Source organism: Heteronotia binoei, chromosome 3 (genome assembly GCF_032191835.1).
Source record: "Heteronotia binoei isolate CCM8104 ecotype False Entrance Well chromosome 3, APGP_CSIRO_Hbin_v1, whole genome shotgun sequence".
NCBI classification, from domain to species: Eukaryota; Metazoa; Chordata; class Lepidosauria; order Squamata; family Gekkonidae; genus Heteronotia; species Heteronotia binoei.
Window position 1 is genome coordinate 184255430 of NC_083225.1, and position 18697 is coordinate 184274126.

At 46.4% G+C, this 18697-nt stretch overlaps 1 protein-coding gene across 1 annotated transcript; it reads right to left on the reverse strand.

Annotated features, from left to right (window-relative positions):
* Positions 1–302: 302 nt before the first annotated feature.
* Positions 303–16618, reverse strand: DDIAS (DNA damage induced apoptosis suppressor). Its single transcript, XM_060235197.1, has 4 exons — positions 16480–16618; positions 12600–12761; positions 9213–9330; positions 303–3059 (listed from the first exon to the last, which is right to left on the reverse strand). The coding sequence occupies exons 1-4, from the start codon at positions 16590–16592 to the stop codon at positions 558–560; spliced, it is 2895 nt and encodes a 964-aa protein (XP_060091180.1). The 5' UTR covers positions 16593–16618; the 3' UTR covers positions 303–557.
* Between the last annotated feature and the right edge of the window lie 2079 nt (positions 16619–18697).

Below are 18697 nucleotides of genomic sequence, written 5' to 3' on the forward strand. Positions count from 1 at the left end.
TGATACAGCCCAAAATTGCATTTGCCTTTTTTAGCCACCGCATCACACCGTTGACTCATGTTCAGCGTACGATCCATGATGATACTGGATTTATATCCTGCCCTATACTCGGAATCTTAGAGCGGTCACAATCTCCTTTACCTTCCCCCCCCCACGACAGACACCCTGTGAGGTAGTATAATCTAGTTAACATAACTATTTGCCAGCAGGGCTTGCAATTCTGGGGCTGCGCTAAAGCAATTCTGGGGCCGAGGATGTGACCGAGCAATATCTAAATCAGAGCTGTTAATAATGTCCACGTATGAAGGGAATTTTTTCTTTATTTCCTTTTTTTTAAAGAAAACAATTATTATTTTAATACTCTGTGAAAATTGGGGACGGCGTAGCGACAGTTACTTCAGCTGCGCCATGACCAAGGCTTTACAAGCAGACGTAATTCCTTGCTTAAAAATGTCACAAGGAAAGCAAAAAATATAATGTGTGCGCAAACGGGGGGAGGGGGGGATGATTTTCTTTTTTTTAAAGCATTTCTTTCCCATCACACAATTGCTTTGGATCTATTGAAAATGGCTCCAACTGGGCCTGAAAAGGGCACGCTTCAGAAGGGAACTGGCATCTGAGGTAGGGCTTTTCACAACGGCTTCCGTAGTGAGGAGCTGACTTCTGTCTCCAAACAGTTCAGGAGACCAATTCACTGAGTCAGGTGCGCAACGAGGGGTGGAAGACAGGTTTGGCCAGCCGCCGGCTGAAAAGGCACGAAACCCAGGGGATCCCACCGCTACCTGCTTGGGATCAGCCACGTCTTCATTAACCTCCGCCGGCTGCCGTTTTTTAGGAGAGAACTCGGCTCTTGCCAACCCAACGGGACCTCCTGGAATCTCCCATCTTGTTGGCCTTTCGGAAAAAGGAGTCTTCTCCGTGATGTCCCGGATCCTCCCCGACCGAAACGTTTTTTGATTCTGGAAAGGAAGCGGCTGCCTTCGTTTTTTCTCGGACGGAGGAATCCATTCTGCATCGTCATTTTCGGACAGCTCCTGGGCTGGGCTACCATTGATAAACAACTCCCGAGTCGTTGCAGAGTTCACGTCGTTTGGCCTTCCGGATTGCAGAAATTTGTTGAAGAGCTGCTTTACTGATGGGCGTTTGAAGGGTCTCTTCCATTCGGCACTGATCCAATGTGATTCATTCAGTGCCAATTTGCTAAGAACTGAGGCTTTCCTCTGAGGGAGCCTTGCCTGTTGACGTGGTTGCACCCGAGGAGTGGACTGAGAAGAAGGCACAAAGTCTTGGGGGCTTGAAGGACTGTGTTCCGACACAAGTGCCGAACTAGCCCGCGGGGTGCTTGCTTTCGGGTCAGAAGCAGCAAACAAATCAAGGAAGGACAGCTCACTACGAGACGTGCTCCAGCTAGCCTCTGACGCTCTTGGCTTGCGTCCCGAAGCTGTGGGCTTTGCAGTGAGTGTGCCCCGCTGTGCCGAGAACACCTGGCCTGTGCTTAACGTCCCTACGACGACTTCTGCCCCCGTGGTGCTAGCGTCAAAGAGATCAGCTGAAGCGTTGTAACTGCCCTGGGGGTAAATGGAAGAGTCCCATAGCAAATTGCTGCTCTCACCCCCTTGACAGTGACTTTCGTGTACCTCTGGGAGTGGCTGCCCATTGCGAACTTTGTCCAGATTTTCGCATGCTGTTTGTTTTGGCTTACAGCGAGAGCTTTCTGCCTTTCTCAAGACGGTTACACTGTCCTCACACTCACTATTTAAGTGGACAGGGCTTTTGAGGCAGTTACTGGCAGCCTTTAAAGAAGAGGTATGGTGGTTCTCGCGACCAGCAGCATCTCGGTCAGCTCCTTTCTTGGGTAACAGGCAACTTCCCTTTAAACCGGAAGGCTTAATTGCAATTGGAGAGAGCTGAGGCAAAGGGATCCGATGATGGCCAGGTAGACATTCCCATTCATCCTTTCCTTGAGTAGACAAAGCGCTGAAAGAGGTCTCCTTTTGATCTTCTTTGCCACTAGGAGACAGCTGGTTAGACTGGTGACGAGAGAGAACAGGTTGTTTGGACACGTCCACCTTCTCAGCTACCGCCTCCAGCTTCTCATGTGCTTGGCCAGTTGCGGAAGGGACATCTAGCTGAGGGGGCAACTGGTCAACGCGTCCATGGATTTCACCGGCCCCTTTGGCTGGGAAGTATCCCCAAACTTCTGCCTCTGTTGGTGACACCACAGTGTTGCCATTCTCAATTCTGGCAATGAATTCACTTAGGCTCTCAGAAAAGGGCAGTTCATCCCAAAACCATGGGTCATCTTGGGAGCTTCTACCATCTTTAGAATGGCTGGCACACGAGACGAGTGGAGAAAAAGAATACTTTTGCGGAGGGTTCGGTGATTTTTCCAGACCATGGCTATGCTGTTTCCTAATTTTGCCAGGGGAATCTTTCTTCCCTATTTCTAATGGATCCTGCGGTGCCTTGTAATCATTTCTTTCTGAGGAATGGCTCTGTGCCTCCTTTGTTACAAAAACGCTGTTATGCCAAGTAGGACACAAACAAAATTTATCACCTCCCTGTACGTCCCTCTCATTTGCAGTCAGGTTATCGTCCTGGGACTTGCCAATAGATTGGTTGCAGTGCTGCAGAGAAAAAGGACTGTTGTCCCATTGCTGCTCATTGCAAGCAGTTCTCCTCGAATCTAAGGCTGCTGGATCTGCAGCTATCCCCCCAGAAACGGATGAGGAGGTCAGTCCAAACGATTGGGGCCAGAGGCTTGAAAGACAATGCGCGTGAGTGGAAGGAACCACGTCCTGGTCCCCAGAGCTGGGTAAGTCACTAAGCTCGCCGCTTGGCTGATAGAGTGCTGCGAAGAGGCCGCCAGGAGACCATCCGCCCCCGTGACTGCCTTTGGAACCGGAAGAGCGTCGGTGCTGATGGAGGTAATGGAGAACGGTGCAGCCCACCAGCCCGGGATTCGGGGCAAACATCTGACAGGCTGTGAGAGCTCTGGGGCAATGGCCGACTTGAGAGCCGTTCTGCAAGCGGTTGGCACCATCTTGCTTTTCGGAATCCTGCAAGAAAACAAATCGTATCCCCTCAGATACCAGCCCTAAATGCAAAAAAAAAAAAAAAAGGTTCTATTCCTTTAGCATCTGAAATCATCTTTATAAAGTTTCATAGCTCCGGTAACCTTTGTGAAGTTATATCTCCAGTACCTTGTGTTACATTTTATGGCACGTGTGGCCCGGCCCGACAAAGCGGCATTTATCTCCAAATCGGCCCTCATAACAAATTAGTTCGACACCTCTGCAGTAGATAGGCAGGCAGAAGGGAATTGTGTACAACCACCAAAAGTACAGTACAAATCAGTTGTGCAAAACTCAGAAAAAACTGTGGAACAATAACAAACAAATATTGAAAGTTGTTTTATAAATGAATCAAATTTTCAGAACAGTTCATAAATACATCCTACTACAAAATATACTGAATTCCTAAAGTTCCAAAGCACTAAGTGCGGAGAATACAGTTCCAAGAATATTTCCCGTTCACACTTGTCAATTTCAGACTTCAAGCGCTTGTAGACCACTCGCCCGCATTCGCAGGTGAGTTAAAGTGCAGTAGAATTCCGCGTGCAGTTGATTTTAGTTGTTTCATAAACATTTCTCTTCTTTGCGAAATAGCCAAGGTAAAAGCTTCAACCTTTAGTTCACCTTTACATTGAAAGTGGGTAGCCGGTAGCCCCTGACAGTAAAGCCGCCTGTGATACTGTTTCTGAAGATTCCTTTGTCAAAGAGACAATATCCCACTTATCATATCATCAGAAAACACCTCATGCAGCACTAGTCTTGGTGTTTTCTCCAAGGCTAGTGCTGCATGAGGTGTTTCGTGATAATATGATAAGTGGGTTATGTCTCTTTGACAAAGGAATCTTCAGAAACAGTATCACAGGCGGCTATACTGTCAGAGGCTACTGGCTACCCACTTTCAATGTAAAGGTGAAGTAAAGGTTGAAGATTTTATCTTGGCTATTTCGCAAAGAAGAGAAATGTTTATGAAAAAAATAAAATCAACTGCACGCAGAATTCTACTGCACTTTAACTCACCTGCGAATGCAGGCGAGTGGTCTACAAGCGCTTGAAGTCTGAAATTGACAAGTGTGAACGGGAAATATTCTTGGAACTGTATTCTCCACACTTTGTGCTTTGGAACTTTAGGAATTCAGTATATTTTGTAGTAGGATGTATTTATGAACTGTTCTGAAAATTTGATTCATTTATAAAATAACTTTTTCAATATTTGTTCGTTATTGTTCCACAGTTTTTTTCTGAGTTTTGCACAGCAGAAGGTAATTGTGTGCCTGGTCTATACTGCTTCAGACTGAAAACAGAAGGCGGTGGAGCACATATGACAGAATGTTCTTTTGGAAAACAAAAATTCCATCCGCTTGAGAGACAAGATCAGGGGTATTGAACTCATTTGTTATGAGGGCCGGATCTGACATAAATGAGACCTTGTTGAGCAAGACCATGTCGGGTTGGGCCGGGCCATGTGTGTACCTATTTAAGATCAGGCAGCAGAGATATAAATTTTATAAAGAACACAAACACAAATAAATTTAAAAAAAAACATGTTTAAAACGTTAGCACTCACTGATCTTAAAGATGCTTTCTTTGTATTTCTCCCATGGGATCCAGGAAACTGGGCAAAAACTCTGGCTCTTTCCTTCCTTCCTCAGGGGACTGGAGGGAGGAGGAGCCTCAGCCAATAGAAGGAAGAGAGGCTTGACTCAGTAGCTCTGCTGGGCAATTGAGAGAGCCTGGCGAAACAAGCTATTCCTCCCCCTCTTCCTCCCCTAGGAAGGAGCCTCTGCCAATGAAAAAAACAGAGGTTTCGCTCTGTAGCTCCTGTGCAATCAAGCAAGCCTGGCAAAGCAAGCTGTTATGAAGAAGGAAGGAGATGGAAGCAGATGACAGCCAGTTGCCTGGGGCCTGATAGGAGTCCTCCGGGAGCCTCATTCAGCCCCCAAACTGCATGTTTGACACCCCTGGTCTAGATGACAAAAAGGGTTCCAGTCTTGTTTCTGCCCAACATGTAGATTTTCTGCATTCCGGGAAAGTTTCTTTATACTCTCATCAGCTGCGATGCAGCCCAGATGCAGGTTAACCTCTTTAGCAATAACTCAGCCCAAGTTTTCACCTTCTAGAACTGAGGGCTGTAAAACAAGACTCCCAAAGCAGAGACTCACTTCTCCAGAGGCAGCCTCATCTTTATCAGCAGGACCAGCCCTGCTCATTAGAATTCCTCCCATGCAGGGTGTCTGGAGGCAGATGCTCAAACTCCCCGGATATCTTTCGGCACCGGCAACAGTGCGCAGCTGGGGGGATGTATCATTTACCCACTCCCAATCAACAGTGGGCTGGAAATGAAAAATAAAAACCAACGGCCTAGAGAGGGGCTTTTTATTGCAGCAATGTGATTTTTGTGCCTCTCCTGGGAACTGTGGCTTTGATTGGACGGGAGGGGAAAATAGATAAAGCTGCCGAAAAGAGCTGCTGTTGGTGGCACAAAATGACTTTTTAGCTGCTGGAACTGGAGGCTGCGTGGCTGTCCCTGGGGAATGTCAAAAGGTCAAAAACTTCTTGACATCTTGCGCCTGGAGAAATTAAAATTGCCCTCCCAGCAACTGCCTGCCTGCTCCTTCTTTCAGACAAGATTCCTGAATTGTGCTTTATTAAGCACTTCCACCATCGATTATCCCCACCAATGGGAGGAGCAGAATGGCACATCGCAATGTCACTTCTGGCTGCGTAACCGTTAGTGACATCACCAGGTCGTGGGATGCTCTAGGAGTCACCCAAAACTCTTATCATCTACCATCAAGTTTCAAGTGAATCCTAGAGCATCTTGTGACAGTGGCATCACTTCTGGTTACACCCCAAACCTGGCACCTGCATTCTTCTTTCAGCCGTTTCTCCCTTCCAGTTTTGAACTATGGCCTGACAAGAGGACACAACCTTAGTATGAGACATGGCTTGTAGCTTTAACCCTGATTAAGACCCCAGCTATACAATGAAATGTGTTTAACAAGTTTATCTTATTGAACTAAGCTCTGTTCCCACAGAACATGAGGCAGAGGGCCAGTTTGGTATAGTGGTTAAGTGCGTGGACTCTAGTCTGGGAGAACCAGGTTTGATTCCCTACTCCTCCACTTGCACCTGCTGGAGTGACCTTGGGTCAGTCACAACTCCATCAGAGCTGTTCTCCCAAAAACAGTTTCTGTCAGCCTCACCTACCTCACGAGTGTCTGTTGTGGGGAGAGAAAGGGGAAGGAGATTGCAAGCCGCTCGGAGACTCTGAATGAAGGGTAGGGTATAAATCTAATCTCTTTTTTCTTTTAGATCCTACCCCTGTCCTGCCACAAGTCTGAAGTCTTCCTACATCCTAAGGAACTTCCCTCCAACTTCAGCAGTGTCCTGGTTAGAGACATGGATTGTATGTATGTGTTAAGTGCCCTCCAGTGGCTTCCGACTTATGGCAGCCCTATGAATAAATGACCTCCAAAGTGTCCTGTCATTAAGAGCACGGTCAGGTCTTGCAAAATGAGGGCAGTGGCTCTCGTGCCGGGTCTTCCTATTTCCCTGCTGCCTTCGTCTCTTCTCGAGAGCCAGTTTGGTGTAGTGGTTAAGTGCGCGGACTCTCATCTCGGAGAACCAGGTCTGATTCCCCACTCCTCTGTTTGCACCTGCTGGAATGGCCTTGGCTCTCATAGGAGTTGTCCTTGAAAGGGCAGCTTCTGGGAGAGCTCTCTCAGCCCCACCTACCTAAAGGCTCTCTTGAAGTATCTGAAAGGCTGTCAGAGGAGGGTGTTTGTTGTGGGGGAGGAAGGTAAAGGAGACTGTGAGCCACTCTGAGATTCAGATTGGAGGGCGGGGTATAAATCCAATATCATCATCATCATAATAGAAGAAGATATTGGATTTATATCCCGCCCTCCACTCCGAAGAGTCTCAGAGCGGCTCACAATCTCCTTTACCTTCCTCCCCCACAACAGACACCCTGTGAGGTAGATGAAGATATTGGATTTATATCCCGCCCTTCACTCCAAAGAGTCTCAGAGCGGCTCACAATCTCCTTTATCTTCCTCCCCCACAACAGACACCCTGTGAGGTAGATGAAGATATTGGATTTATATCCCGCCCTTCACTCCAAAGAGTCTCAGAGCGGCTCACAATCTCCTTTACCTTCCTCCCCCACAACAGACACCCTGTGAGGTGGGTGGGGCTGGAGAGGGCTCTCACAGCAGCTGCCCTTTCAAGGACAACCTCTGCCAGAGCTCTGGCTGACCCAAGGCCATTCCAGCAGGTGCAAGTGGAGGAGTGGGGAATCAAACCCGGTTCTCCCAGATAAGAGTCCGCTCACTTAACCACTACACCAAACTGGCTCTCATCATCATCATCTTCTTTGTCATCATCTTCGTCTTCCATTACTGTCTTTTCTGGTGACTCTTGTCTTCTCATAAGAGATGTGAATTAGGAGCTAGGAGATTCTGGTTCAAATCCCCCACTAAGCAACAGAAGCTTGCTGGGTGACTCTGAGCCAGTCACACACACTCAGCCTAACTTACCTCGCAGGGTTGATATGTGGACACAGTGGGCAAATGGTGAACGATATAAGCTGCATTTGTTCACCTTTGGGCAGAAAGGAAAGGTCCCCTGTGCAAGCACCAGTTGTTTCCGACTCTGGGGTGACGTTGCTTTCACAATGTTTTCACGGCAGACTTTTTTACGGGGTTGTTTGCCACTGCCTTCCCCAGTCATCTACACTCCCCACCCCCCACAGCGAGCTGGGTACTCATTTTACTGACCTCGGAAGGATGGAAGGCCGAGTCAACCTCGGACCAGCTACCTGAACCAGGTTTCGCTGGAATAGAACTCGTGAGCAGAGAGTTCAGATCACAGTACTGCAGTACTGCTGCTTTACCACTCTTGGGCAGAAAGGAGGGGTATAAATGAAGTAAACGTATAAATAAGCTGCAGGAAGCTCTTTAGGAGGGATAATTAGATGCACCCCCATATATAAGGAGACACCCACAATGTGATCTTGCAGACAAAGAGATGGGAAACTGCCTTAACTACAGAACAAAAGTTTGAGCCCAGTGGCAGCTTCAGACTTCCTCAACCATTACATATAGATGGAGAGAAGGTGGGGTGGGGGTTATTTGCCAGGAAGGGCTGCTTAGAGTCAAGATGCATTAATAACTGAATGATAAGTATAGCTGGTCTTAAAGGTGCCACTGGACTCATCTGTTTAACCCTTGTATTAAAAAAGGTAAAGGTAGTCCCCTGTGAAATGCGTGTTAACTGTCTTGTGAAAAGTACTCGTTCATTTACCAAGAAAAAAGGTAAAGGTAGTTCCCTGTGCAAGCACCAGTGCTTTCTGACTCTGGGGTGACGTCGCATCACGACATTTTCACGGCAGACTTTTTTACAGGGTGGTTTGCCATTGCCTTCCCTAGTTATCTACACTTCCCCCCCCAGCAAGCTGGGTACTCATTTTACCGACCTCGGAAGGATGGAAGGCTGAGTCAACCTCGAGCCGGCTACCTGAACCCAGCTTCCGCCGGGATCAAACTCAGGTTGCGAGCAGAGAGCTCGAACTTCAGTACTGCAGTTTTACCACTCTGCGCCACGGGGCTCCTTGTATTACCTGTATGCTAATTTTCTGCTGTTCACAGATCTTACCAGCTGCTTTAATCCAATCTTAGCTATACTTATCCCTCAATTACTTTTGCATCTAGACTCTAATTAGCCCTTCCTGGCAACTAAACCTCCCCCACCCCCGCCCCGAGATATATGTAATGGTTGCGGAAGTTTGTTTCAGTGTATCTGAAAAACTGTGCATCCACACAAAACCTTATACCCAGAATTAAACTTTGTTGGCCTTAAAGGCACCACTGGACTCAACGCTTCGTTCTGTTGCTTCAGAACAACAGGACTACCAACCTGAATCTGCATTAACTACATTTTGCTTGCTGCCAACTCTTTGCGTTTTGTAACTCTTTGCCATGAGAATTGCATTTACGGTTTGCTAACGCACTTCAAATCCAGGTGAGCAGCCGTGTTGGTCTGAAGCGGCAGAACAAAGCGAGAGTCGAGTGCGCCTTTAAAACCCGTGGCTGAGCTCCGCACGCGCAGGGACCCGATGCAACGAGAAGAAACATTTACCTTCACGCCGAAGATGAATTTCTTCCCAATGAAACAGGTCTCAACGGCCCGAATCACCGCGCTTGGTGATGTTTCTTCGGCTGCTTCTCCGGCTTCCGGGTTCAAGTCCTCAATGTACCTTTTAAACGACAAAACAGAAACGCCGCACTGAAATTCCGCCGATGAAGACAAAGCTCTTTAAAGGAGACTCATAATGTTCAGGCACAATCGTTTTGCATTACTGCGCATCGCGTGCTGGAAGGAGCACCAAAGGAACATTAGCGAATGCACTTGAGTTCCAACACCTGGAATGTCACTTCCCATCTGAATGCATTTTATGGATGAAAGTGTGGTTTGCGGTTGCCTGCCTCTCAATTCCAGAAAAGCATAACCTCTGTTTTTTTTTCCAGACATCAGCCATGGAATCGGCGCCCTCAAGATTTCAAAAACTACCCCCCCCTTCACAAATTCAACACTCTGCATTTATTTAAAACAAAAATGCGCAGTGCTTGTAAATCAGCAAAAGGATTTTGAAAGGTGTTAATCTGTGCTACGAGGGCCACTGAAATCATTACTGCAGTTAATCCATGCCCTCGATAGCTAGAATTTTGCACAACGCACACAGCGCTGGTGAGCGACCTGTATTGTGTTGAGTCTGCAGCAGCGAATTCCCTGATGCTCATTGGCTGAGTTGACGTGAAGGCCCAGAAAATTCTAACGACTCGTGGAACAAACCATGTCAACAACAAATGTTTGCAGTCCACATTGTGTGAGAAACAGCAATTGCTAGTCTGGCTGGGATTAAACGCCCTCTACAGTCCGAGTTCTGTGAGCAGCTTTGAATGCATCAGGTTCCCAAGTCAAACTCCCTGGTCAAAAGTGGATCACATGTAGTTGGGGACTAGGAAAAAACCTTGGAGAGCTGCTGCCAGCTAAGAACAGATAACTGCTACACGGACCAGTGGACTGGCTTCCTCTGGAGGTGGTGGGCTCTCCTTCCTTGGAGGTTTTTAAACAGAGGCTAGATGGCCATCTGACAGCAATGAAGATCCTGTGAATTCAGGGGGAGGTATTTGTGAGTTTAGAGCACTTCCTTAGTGGAACAGGCTTCCCCGGGAGGTGGTGGGCTCTCCTTCCTTGGAGGTTTTTAAACAGAGGCTAGCTGGCCATCTGACAGCAATGAAGCTCCTGTGAATTTAGGGGGAGGCGTTTGTGAGTTTCCTGCATTGTGCAAGGGGTTGGACTAGATGACCCTGGAGGTCCCTTCCAACACTATGATTCTATGACTCTATGACTTGGTACAAAACAGTTCTAGATGGTCCAAAGCCAGGGAGTGAACTGCGGGGCAAAAGCTATAGGCTTGCAAGGGAAGAAGATTCCTGTGCCATAGAAAAAATCCTACTGACTGTTGCCATTAGCTTCAGGACCCTTAAAAGGACAGAGAGAGTGAAGGGGAGTAAAACGGGACAGCAAAAAGGAAATGTTTCTTTACACAGAGACATGATTAAAATGTGGAATTCACTGCCAGGGGATGTAGCACGGGCACAGACAGCTTTAAAAGGGAATTTGACAAATTTCTGAAGGGGAGGTCTATCAGTGGCTACCAGCCAAGGTGACTAAAGGGAACCTCCATGTTCAAAGGCAAACAGTCTCTAGATTCCCATGCCAAGAAGCAAAATCGGGGAAGGTCTTGGCCTCTCTGCCCTGTTGTTGGACCTCCAGAGGAATTCTTTGGCCACTGTATGTGGCAGGATGCTAGACTAGATGGACTAGATGCATAGAATAGATGCATAGCCAGCTTCAAGAAGGGACTGGATAAACATATGGGGCAGAGGTCCATCAGTGGCTGTTAGCCACAGCTTATTGTTGGAACTCTCTGTCTGGGGCAGTGATGCTCTGTATTCTTGGTGCTTGGAGGGGGCACAGTTGGAGGATTTCTAGCAGTCCTGGCCCCACTGGTGGACCTCCTGATGGCATCTGGTTTTTTGGCCACTGTGTGACACAGAGTGTTGGACTGGATGGGCCATTGGCCTGATCCAACAGGGCTTCTCTTATGTTCTTATGTGACACAGAGTGTTGGACTGGATGGGCCATTGGCCTGATCCAACAGGGCTTCTCTTATGTTCTTATGTGACAGAGAGTGTTGGACTGGATGGGCCACTGGCCTGATCCAACATGGCTTCTCTTATGTTCTTATGTGACACAGAGTGTTGGACTGGATGGGCCATTGGCCTGATCCAACATGGCTTCTCTTCTGTTCTTATGTGACACTGAGTGTCGGACTGGATGGGCCATTGGCCTGATCCAACATGGCTTCTCTTGTGTTCTTATGTGACACTGAGTGTCGGACTGGATGGGCCATTGGCCTGATCCAACATGGCTTCTCTTGTGTTCTTATGTGACACTGAGTGTCGGACTGGATGGGCCACTGGCCTGATCCAACATGGCTTCTCTTATGTTCTTATGTGACACAGAGTGTTGGACTGAATGGGCCATTGGCCTGATCCAACATGGCTTCTCTTATGTTCTTATGTGACACAGAGTGTTGGACTGGATGGGCCATTGGCCTGATCCAACAGGGCTTCTCTTATGTGACAGAGAGTGTTGGACTGGATGGGCCACTGGCCTGATCCAACATGGCTTCTCTTATGTTCTTATGTGACACAGAGTGTTGGACTGGATGGGCCATTGGCCTGATCCAACATGGCTTCTCTTCTGTTCTTATGTGACACTGAGTGTCGGACTGGATGGGCCATTGGCCTGATCCAACATGGCTTCTCTTGTGTTCTTATGTGACACTGAGTGTCGGACTGGATGGGCCATTGGCCTGATCCAACATGGCTTCTCTTGTGTTCTTATGTGACACTGAGTGTCGGACTGGATGGGCCACTGGCCTGATCCAACATGGCTTCTCTTCTGTTCTTATGTGACACTGAGTGTCGGACTGGATGGGCCATTGGCCTGATCCAACATGGCTTCTCTTGTGTTCTTATGACCACCGGTCTGATCCAGCAAGGCTCTTCTGATGGTTTTTCTGAAGGCCTCTGCATCTGTGCTCTGTTACTGGCCCTCCAGAGGAACTGGTTGGTGTGAGACAAGATGCTGGACAAGACGGAACACTGATCTGATCCAACAGGGCTCTTTTTATGTACTTATGATTCCAGAAGCCCAACAGTATTGCAGATCAGAATATACTGGCCTGGTAAAAGGTCTACGATATATATATATATTTTGATAGCAGCACAAATTTAATTGCCCTTATTAACACATACCAGCTTGGTAACCAGGCAGCTAGCTGAACAACAAATGTTTTAGAGATATAATTAAATCGCACATAGACTGGGATGCAGGGGGAGGGTGGGTGGGAGGCGGCTCGGTCGGGAGGACGGAAGTGTTGCGTTCTTTTACCTCTGCAGGCTCTTTGCTGTGACTCCAAAGAAAGCTTCCAGGCAGCTGCCGAATACAGTCACCAGGAACACCCCGTGAGTGTCGGCGACTTTGAGCGAGAGCCGATACCTATAGTTTGCTTCTCCGGCCTCACCCGAGCAGCCACACTTCAGGCAGCTGAACCTGGTAGCAGAAGATAAGGCAGAATGATCTCATGCTTTCACGCCTTGCAAGCACGCATCTTGGTTAGGCAGCAAAATTCTTGATGAAATTAACCCTCAGCTTTATAGGAAGGCAAACGAAAGCCTGATTCAGAAAGGATCAAAATGATCTCTTTAAGTTGAATACGGATGTGGGAGGGCTCAGTTCAAATCTCAGTGCAACTTTGGATTCCGAGGGCAAAAACAGATGGGGCGCAGGAGATCTGTGAGCCAAAATCAAGGATAGGTTTGGTCCTTGTATCTGTTAAACACCTTTTAAATTAAATTAAATTTAATTTTTCTATTTATACCCCGCCCTATCCCGCAAGTGGGCTCTGGGCGGCTTACATTAAAAACCTTACAGGAACATTAAACAAACCACATCCAGACTAGACAATAACATAATTACAAATTTGTAAAATTACAGAAGCACAGAATTAGCAAAACAGTATCCAATGTAACTGAAGCACCTAGATTTTAAGGTGCTGATAAGATGGTGGGAGAAGCTATGACTTCAGGGGACACACGCTGGGTCAATGAAAAGCCTGGCGAAAAAGCTCTGTCTTGGATAAGTCCCGCAGGGCCCGGATCTCCAGTGGGAGCTCATTCCACCAGGTGGGGGCCCAGACCAAAAGGGCCCTGGACCTTGTTGAAGCCAGCTGGGAGTCCTTAGGACCAGGGATCACAAGAAGATGTTGTGCAGTTGACCTCAGGGCCCGGGGGGGGGGGTGCTCATATGGGGAGAGGCGGTCCTGGAGATATGCAGGAGGTATGCTAATTTGCTGCTCACCCTCTGCCTATATGCATGAACTAGTAACTTCAGTTTCAATTATCTGTAGAAGTGTGCATGCACACCAAGGCTTATACCTTGAATAAAACTTGGCTGGTCTTACACGTGCCACTGGGCTCAAACTTTGTTGTTGTTTCAGACCAACTCACATTAATCTATAGACCAGGGGTGTCAAACATGTGGCCCAGGGGCCGAATCAGGCCCCCAGAGGGCTCCTATCGGGCCCGAGTAACTGGCTGTCATCTGCTTCTTTCTCCCTTTCTCTTGCTTCCTTCTGCATCACAGCTTGCTTTGCCAGGCTTGCTCAATTGCAAAGGAAATACAGAGCAAAACCTCTATTTTTTCCATTGGCTGAGGCTCCTCCCTTGGGAAGGAAGAGGGGGGAGGGAGGACTTGCATTGCCAGGCTCTCTCAATTGCACAGAGCTACTGAGCCAAGCCTCTCTTCCTTCTGTTGGCTGAGGCTCCTCTCCCTCCTGGTCCCCTGGGGAAGGAAGGAAAGAGCCGGAGCTTCCTTTGCCGAGCTCCCTGCATCCCATGAGAGAGATACAAGGAAAGCACCTTTAATGACTGCTCATGTTTCATATTAAGAATTTTTTTTAAACTTTAATTCTGTTTGTCTGTGTCCTTTATAAGGTTTATATTTCCGCTACCTAATCTTAAACTGGCACACACACGGCTCAGCCCGACATGGTCCAGCCCAACAAAGTCTCATTTATGTCAGATCCAGCCCCCATAACAAATGGGTTCAGCACCCCTGCTATAGACATATGCCACCTTGTCTGAAGTTTTGTTTAATGTGAATAATATTGGCAACGATTAAGATTCTATAATCACGTGTTCAGTGATGATGAAAAGTACCGTCAAATCTCAGCTGACTTATGGCAACCCTATAGGGCAGGGGTGGCCGAACTTCCTTAAAGCAAGAGCCACATATAATAAATGTCAGATGTTTGAGAGCCACAAGACATGAATGTCAGATGTCTGAGGGAAGGGAGGGAGGGAGGGAGGAAGGAAGGAAGGAAGGAAGGAAGGAAGGAAGGAAGGAAGGAAGGAAGGAAGGAAGGAAGGAAGGAAGGAAGGAAGGAAGGAAGGAAGGAAGGGAGGGAGGGAGGGAGGGAGGGAGGGAGCTGGAAAGAAAGCTGCTTTAAATGCATTCTCCAAACTACTGGCTGACTTGGCTTAGTGATTTAAAGAGACAAATGCCTTCTCCAAGCCAGCCGATGGGGTGGTGGTGCTTCAAGAACCACACAATACACGTGGAAGAACCACATGTGGCTCCTGAGCGGTGTTCCCTTTAAGCTGCAGAGTCTTGTGAGCAAAAATTCTACTTTGTGAGCGACTGGCATTAAAGTTGTGAGCGACTGCATACATAATTGTGCTCAGGGGCCATCCTTCCTGAGCTAAGACAAAAATGTGTGAGCTGGAGGTTAGAAATCTGTGAGCTAGCTCACACTAACTCAGCTTAGAGGGAACACTGCTCCCGAGCCACAGTTTGGCCAGCCCTGCTGTAGGGTTTTTCAAAACAAGAAATGCTCAGAGGTGGTTTTGCCTTTGCCTGCCTCTGCATAGCAACCCTGGACTTCCTTGGTGGTCCCCCATCCAAGTCCTAACCAGGGCCAACCCTGCTTAGCTTTCGAGCTCCAACAAGATCAGCTAGCCGGGCCGTCCAGGTAAGGGTACATTCAGTGATAATACACCATAAAAAAGTTCCATGTTATAAAGTTTAGCTTAATATCCAGACATGCTGGCAGTGCAACCAACCTATTGTTACTCTATGAGACAGTTTCTGTCTAAATCAGGGGTGTCAAACATGCAGTTGGGAGGCCGAATCAGGCCCCCCAAGCAACTGGCTGTTATCTGCTTCCTTCTCCCTCTCTCTTGCTTCCTTCTGCATAACAGCTTGCTTTGCAAGGCTTGCTCAATTGCTCAGGAGCTACAGAGCAAAACCTCTATTTTCTCCATTGGCTAAGGCTCCCCCCCCCAGTCCCCTAGAGAAGGAAGGAAAGAGCCAGAGCTTCCTTTGTCCAGTTCCCTGGATCCTATGGGAGAAATACAAAGAAAGCATCCTTAAGACCAATGAGTGTTAACGTCTTAAGCATGTTTTAAGTTTTTAAAAAATACATCTGTGTTTGTGTTCTTTATAAAATTTATATTTCTGCTACTTAATCTTAAATAGGTACACACATGGCCCGACCCGACATGGTCCGGCCCCTCAAGGTCTCATTTATGTCAGATCTGGCTCTCATAACAAATGAGTTTGACACACCTGGTCTAAATAATGCACATTCCTATCTTTAGGGAGAGCCAGAGGATCCTCAGCCAATAGAAGGAAGAGAGGCTTGGCTCACTCTGCCTCCCCCCCTTCCTCCCCAAGGGAGAAGCCTCAGCCAATGGAGAAAATAGAGGTTTTGCTCTGTAGCTCCTCTGTGATTAAGCAAGCCCTGCAAAGCAAGCTGTTATGCAGCAGGAAGCAAGAGAGAGGGAGAAGGAAGCAGACGACAGCCAGTTGCTCCGAGGCCTGATAGGAGCCCTCTGGGGGCCTGATTTGGCCTCTGGGCTGCATGTTTGACACCCTTGTAAATGGTGCATTTTATGTTGATCAGAAAGAGTTTAGTTTTGACAGGGAAGTAAGTATGCATATATCCTGCACCCTGGGGGGAAAAAGATTACGGAGCGTCAACATTTCTGGAATTTTACATCTCTAGCGGCAGGCAACTGGGTGCGGTGTGAGCAAAGGAATGCACACCGTCCCCAGAAAGCTGGTAACCCTGTCTTTAATCTGCTATGCAATGGGTCCAGTTCTGATGCTGACCCCCTACCTAGCAAAGTGTTGGAAGTAGCCCGTCACCTCTGGTCCAACTCAGTGGGAACGTTCTTGAGTCGTTAGCAATGCTGTGGGTTGGACTTACCTCTCCAAATCTAGGTGCAGCCGGGAAAAGCAGTTTTGGCACGATGGATACACAAAGTTGGAGTTCTGGACCGATATTACAGAGGCGGTAAGGAATCTTCTCCTGCCATTCATGTGCTGCCAGAGTCAGCTATAAAAAAAACAACAAACCAGGCTACAAGATTGCTACCAGTTCTGCGGAGTGCACGCTTCTTGGGGATTACCAGGCCCACTTTTATGCAACAGAAGGCAGAGTTCTGTCACTTGGCCACTGCATGTATGTAATTCGATCTCATCAGAAGGATGAACAAGTAGCTACAGACATCTGTTAGCACACTCTTGGCCAGGGCTACAGGGTAGGTAATGAAGAAATGAAGCTCAATCTATTTGCAGATGACATTATAGTAATCATGACAAACCCTAAAGAAGGAGTTAACGAGATTAAGATTATTTTAGGGGACTTTGAAAAGTGCTCAGGGCAACATGGCAAAATCAGAAATCATAGATCTTAATGTAAATAGAGAAGAAAGGCAAGAGATAAATAGGAGTACGAACATAGGATTGGGGGTTAAGAAATTTAAATATTTAGGTATAGTTTTGCAAAAAAAAAAATTGATAAAATGATAAAGGATAATTATGATAAAATATGGAAAAAATAGAGAGAGACATGAAAAGATGGGAAAATAAAACGTTGGGGATATCATCTAGAATAAGGAGTGCCAAAATGATTTGGGTACCAAAGTTAACGTACCTATTTCAAACGTTGCCTCTGGGAACAATGAAAAATAAAATTGAACAATGGAACAGAGCATTAAAAGAGTGGATATTTGACAGTAAAAAATGCAGGTTCCATAAGAGAATAATATATAGTCATAAATCAGAATTTGGATGGGGAATCCCGGACCTAAACAAGTATTATGAAGCTTTTCAACTAAAACCATTATTAGAAATAGCCGAGGAAAAGACACAGAAGTGGGTTAACTTTGAGAATGAAACTAATAATAATATAGGTAGATTAGGCATTTTTTCTAAAGTTACAAATAAAGACTTAAAACTAACAATAGGCCCTAGAAGAGCATCATTAGAAGTTTGGAAGAAATGGCAACCCTATTGGCTAGGAAAAGTTTCTAGATGGGCACCCCTCGAAACTGTTAACGAGGGAGTACAAGAAATTAATTGGTGGGAAATGTTAAATCTTAAAGGTTATCACAGAGTGGGGTATATGTTTAGAAGTGGAAACCTTAAACCCTTACAGGAAGTAACAAAAGAGATAGGTAAACAATATTGGTTAAAAATAGCTGGGCTATATAAGGCAGTAAAAACGATTAGCGAAAATGAAGGACTCTGATTAGATGCACCAATGGAAGTAATATACAAAGAAATGGCAAAGCAAAAAAAGGGTTTGGTAGGGAAAATATATAGAAATATGATAATAAATAAGGATAAAATAACAGAATACTTACAAAGGAGATGGAGCCATGAAGGTCAGATAACAGAGAGGATGGCAGATAAAATTATGAAAGGAATAGAAGAAATCAAAGTAACTAAATTTAAAGAACTTGAATTTAAATTCCTTACAAAATGGTATAAGACACCAGCACAGCTAGCTAATATGATTCCAGGATTAAGCCCATTATGCTGGCACTGTAAACACTCTAAAGGTTGGTATGCACACATGTGGTGGGAATGTTCGGAAGGAAGGAAATTATCGAAATTATGAGAAAAGTATGCAATATAACACTAACTACAGATTTTAATCTAATGTTGTTAAGTGCAATAGGAGGCCCGATAAATGGACAGGAGTATTCAAAATTTAGTTAAGGTTATGATACTGGCGGGAAAGGCGGTTATAGCTCTGGGTTGGAAAGACAAAAGTAAATGGACAGTAGAAATCTGGCACAACTATTTGTTTGAATTTATACAGTCAGACATCGTGGCGTCAATCAACAAAGAGACAACATGGGAAGGGAAATCTAATGAAATTAAGACTAGATGGAAGACCTACCTAGATTGGATATTGAAAGAAGAAAGAAAAGACATTCAGTGAAAGATTAAGACTTTGTGCCCATGGCTGGGGTGAAAAGACTAAGAGTAAAGGGAGGGAGGGAGGGAGGAAGGGAGAGATCGAAATGTATATAGCTACAAATATTTGTTGTAACAGGCTAAATAGAATATAAAAAAATAAAATTAAAAAAAAACACAAAAACCCCACACTCTTGGCCAACTGTGGGATTTATCAT

Excerpts from the sequence above, each read along its gene's own strand:
- DDIAS (XM_060235197.1), bottom strand. The coding sequence starts at position 16,592 with ATGAATGGCAGGAGAAGATTCCTTACCGCCTCTGTAATATCGGTCCAG. Across the intron at positions 9,331-12,599 it reads ACAGCAAAGAGCCTGCAGAG|GTACATTGAGGACTTGAACC; the intron begins GTAAAAGAACGC and ends GTCGTTTAAAAG. Across the intron at positions 3,060-9,212 it reads AATTCATCTTCGGCGTGAAG|GATTCCGAAAAGCAAGATGG; the intron begins GTAAATGTTTCT and ends GTTTTCTTGCAG.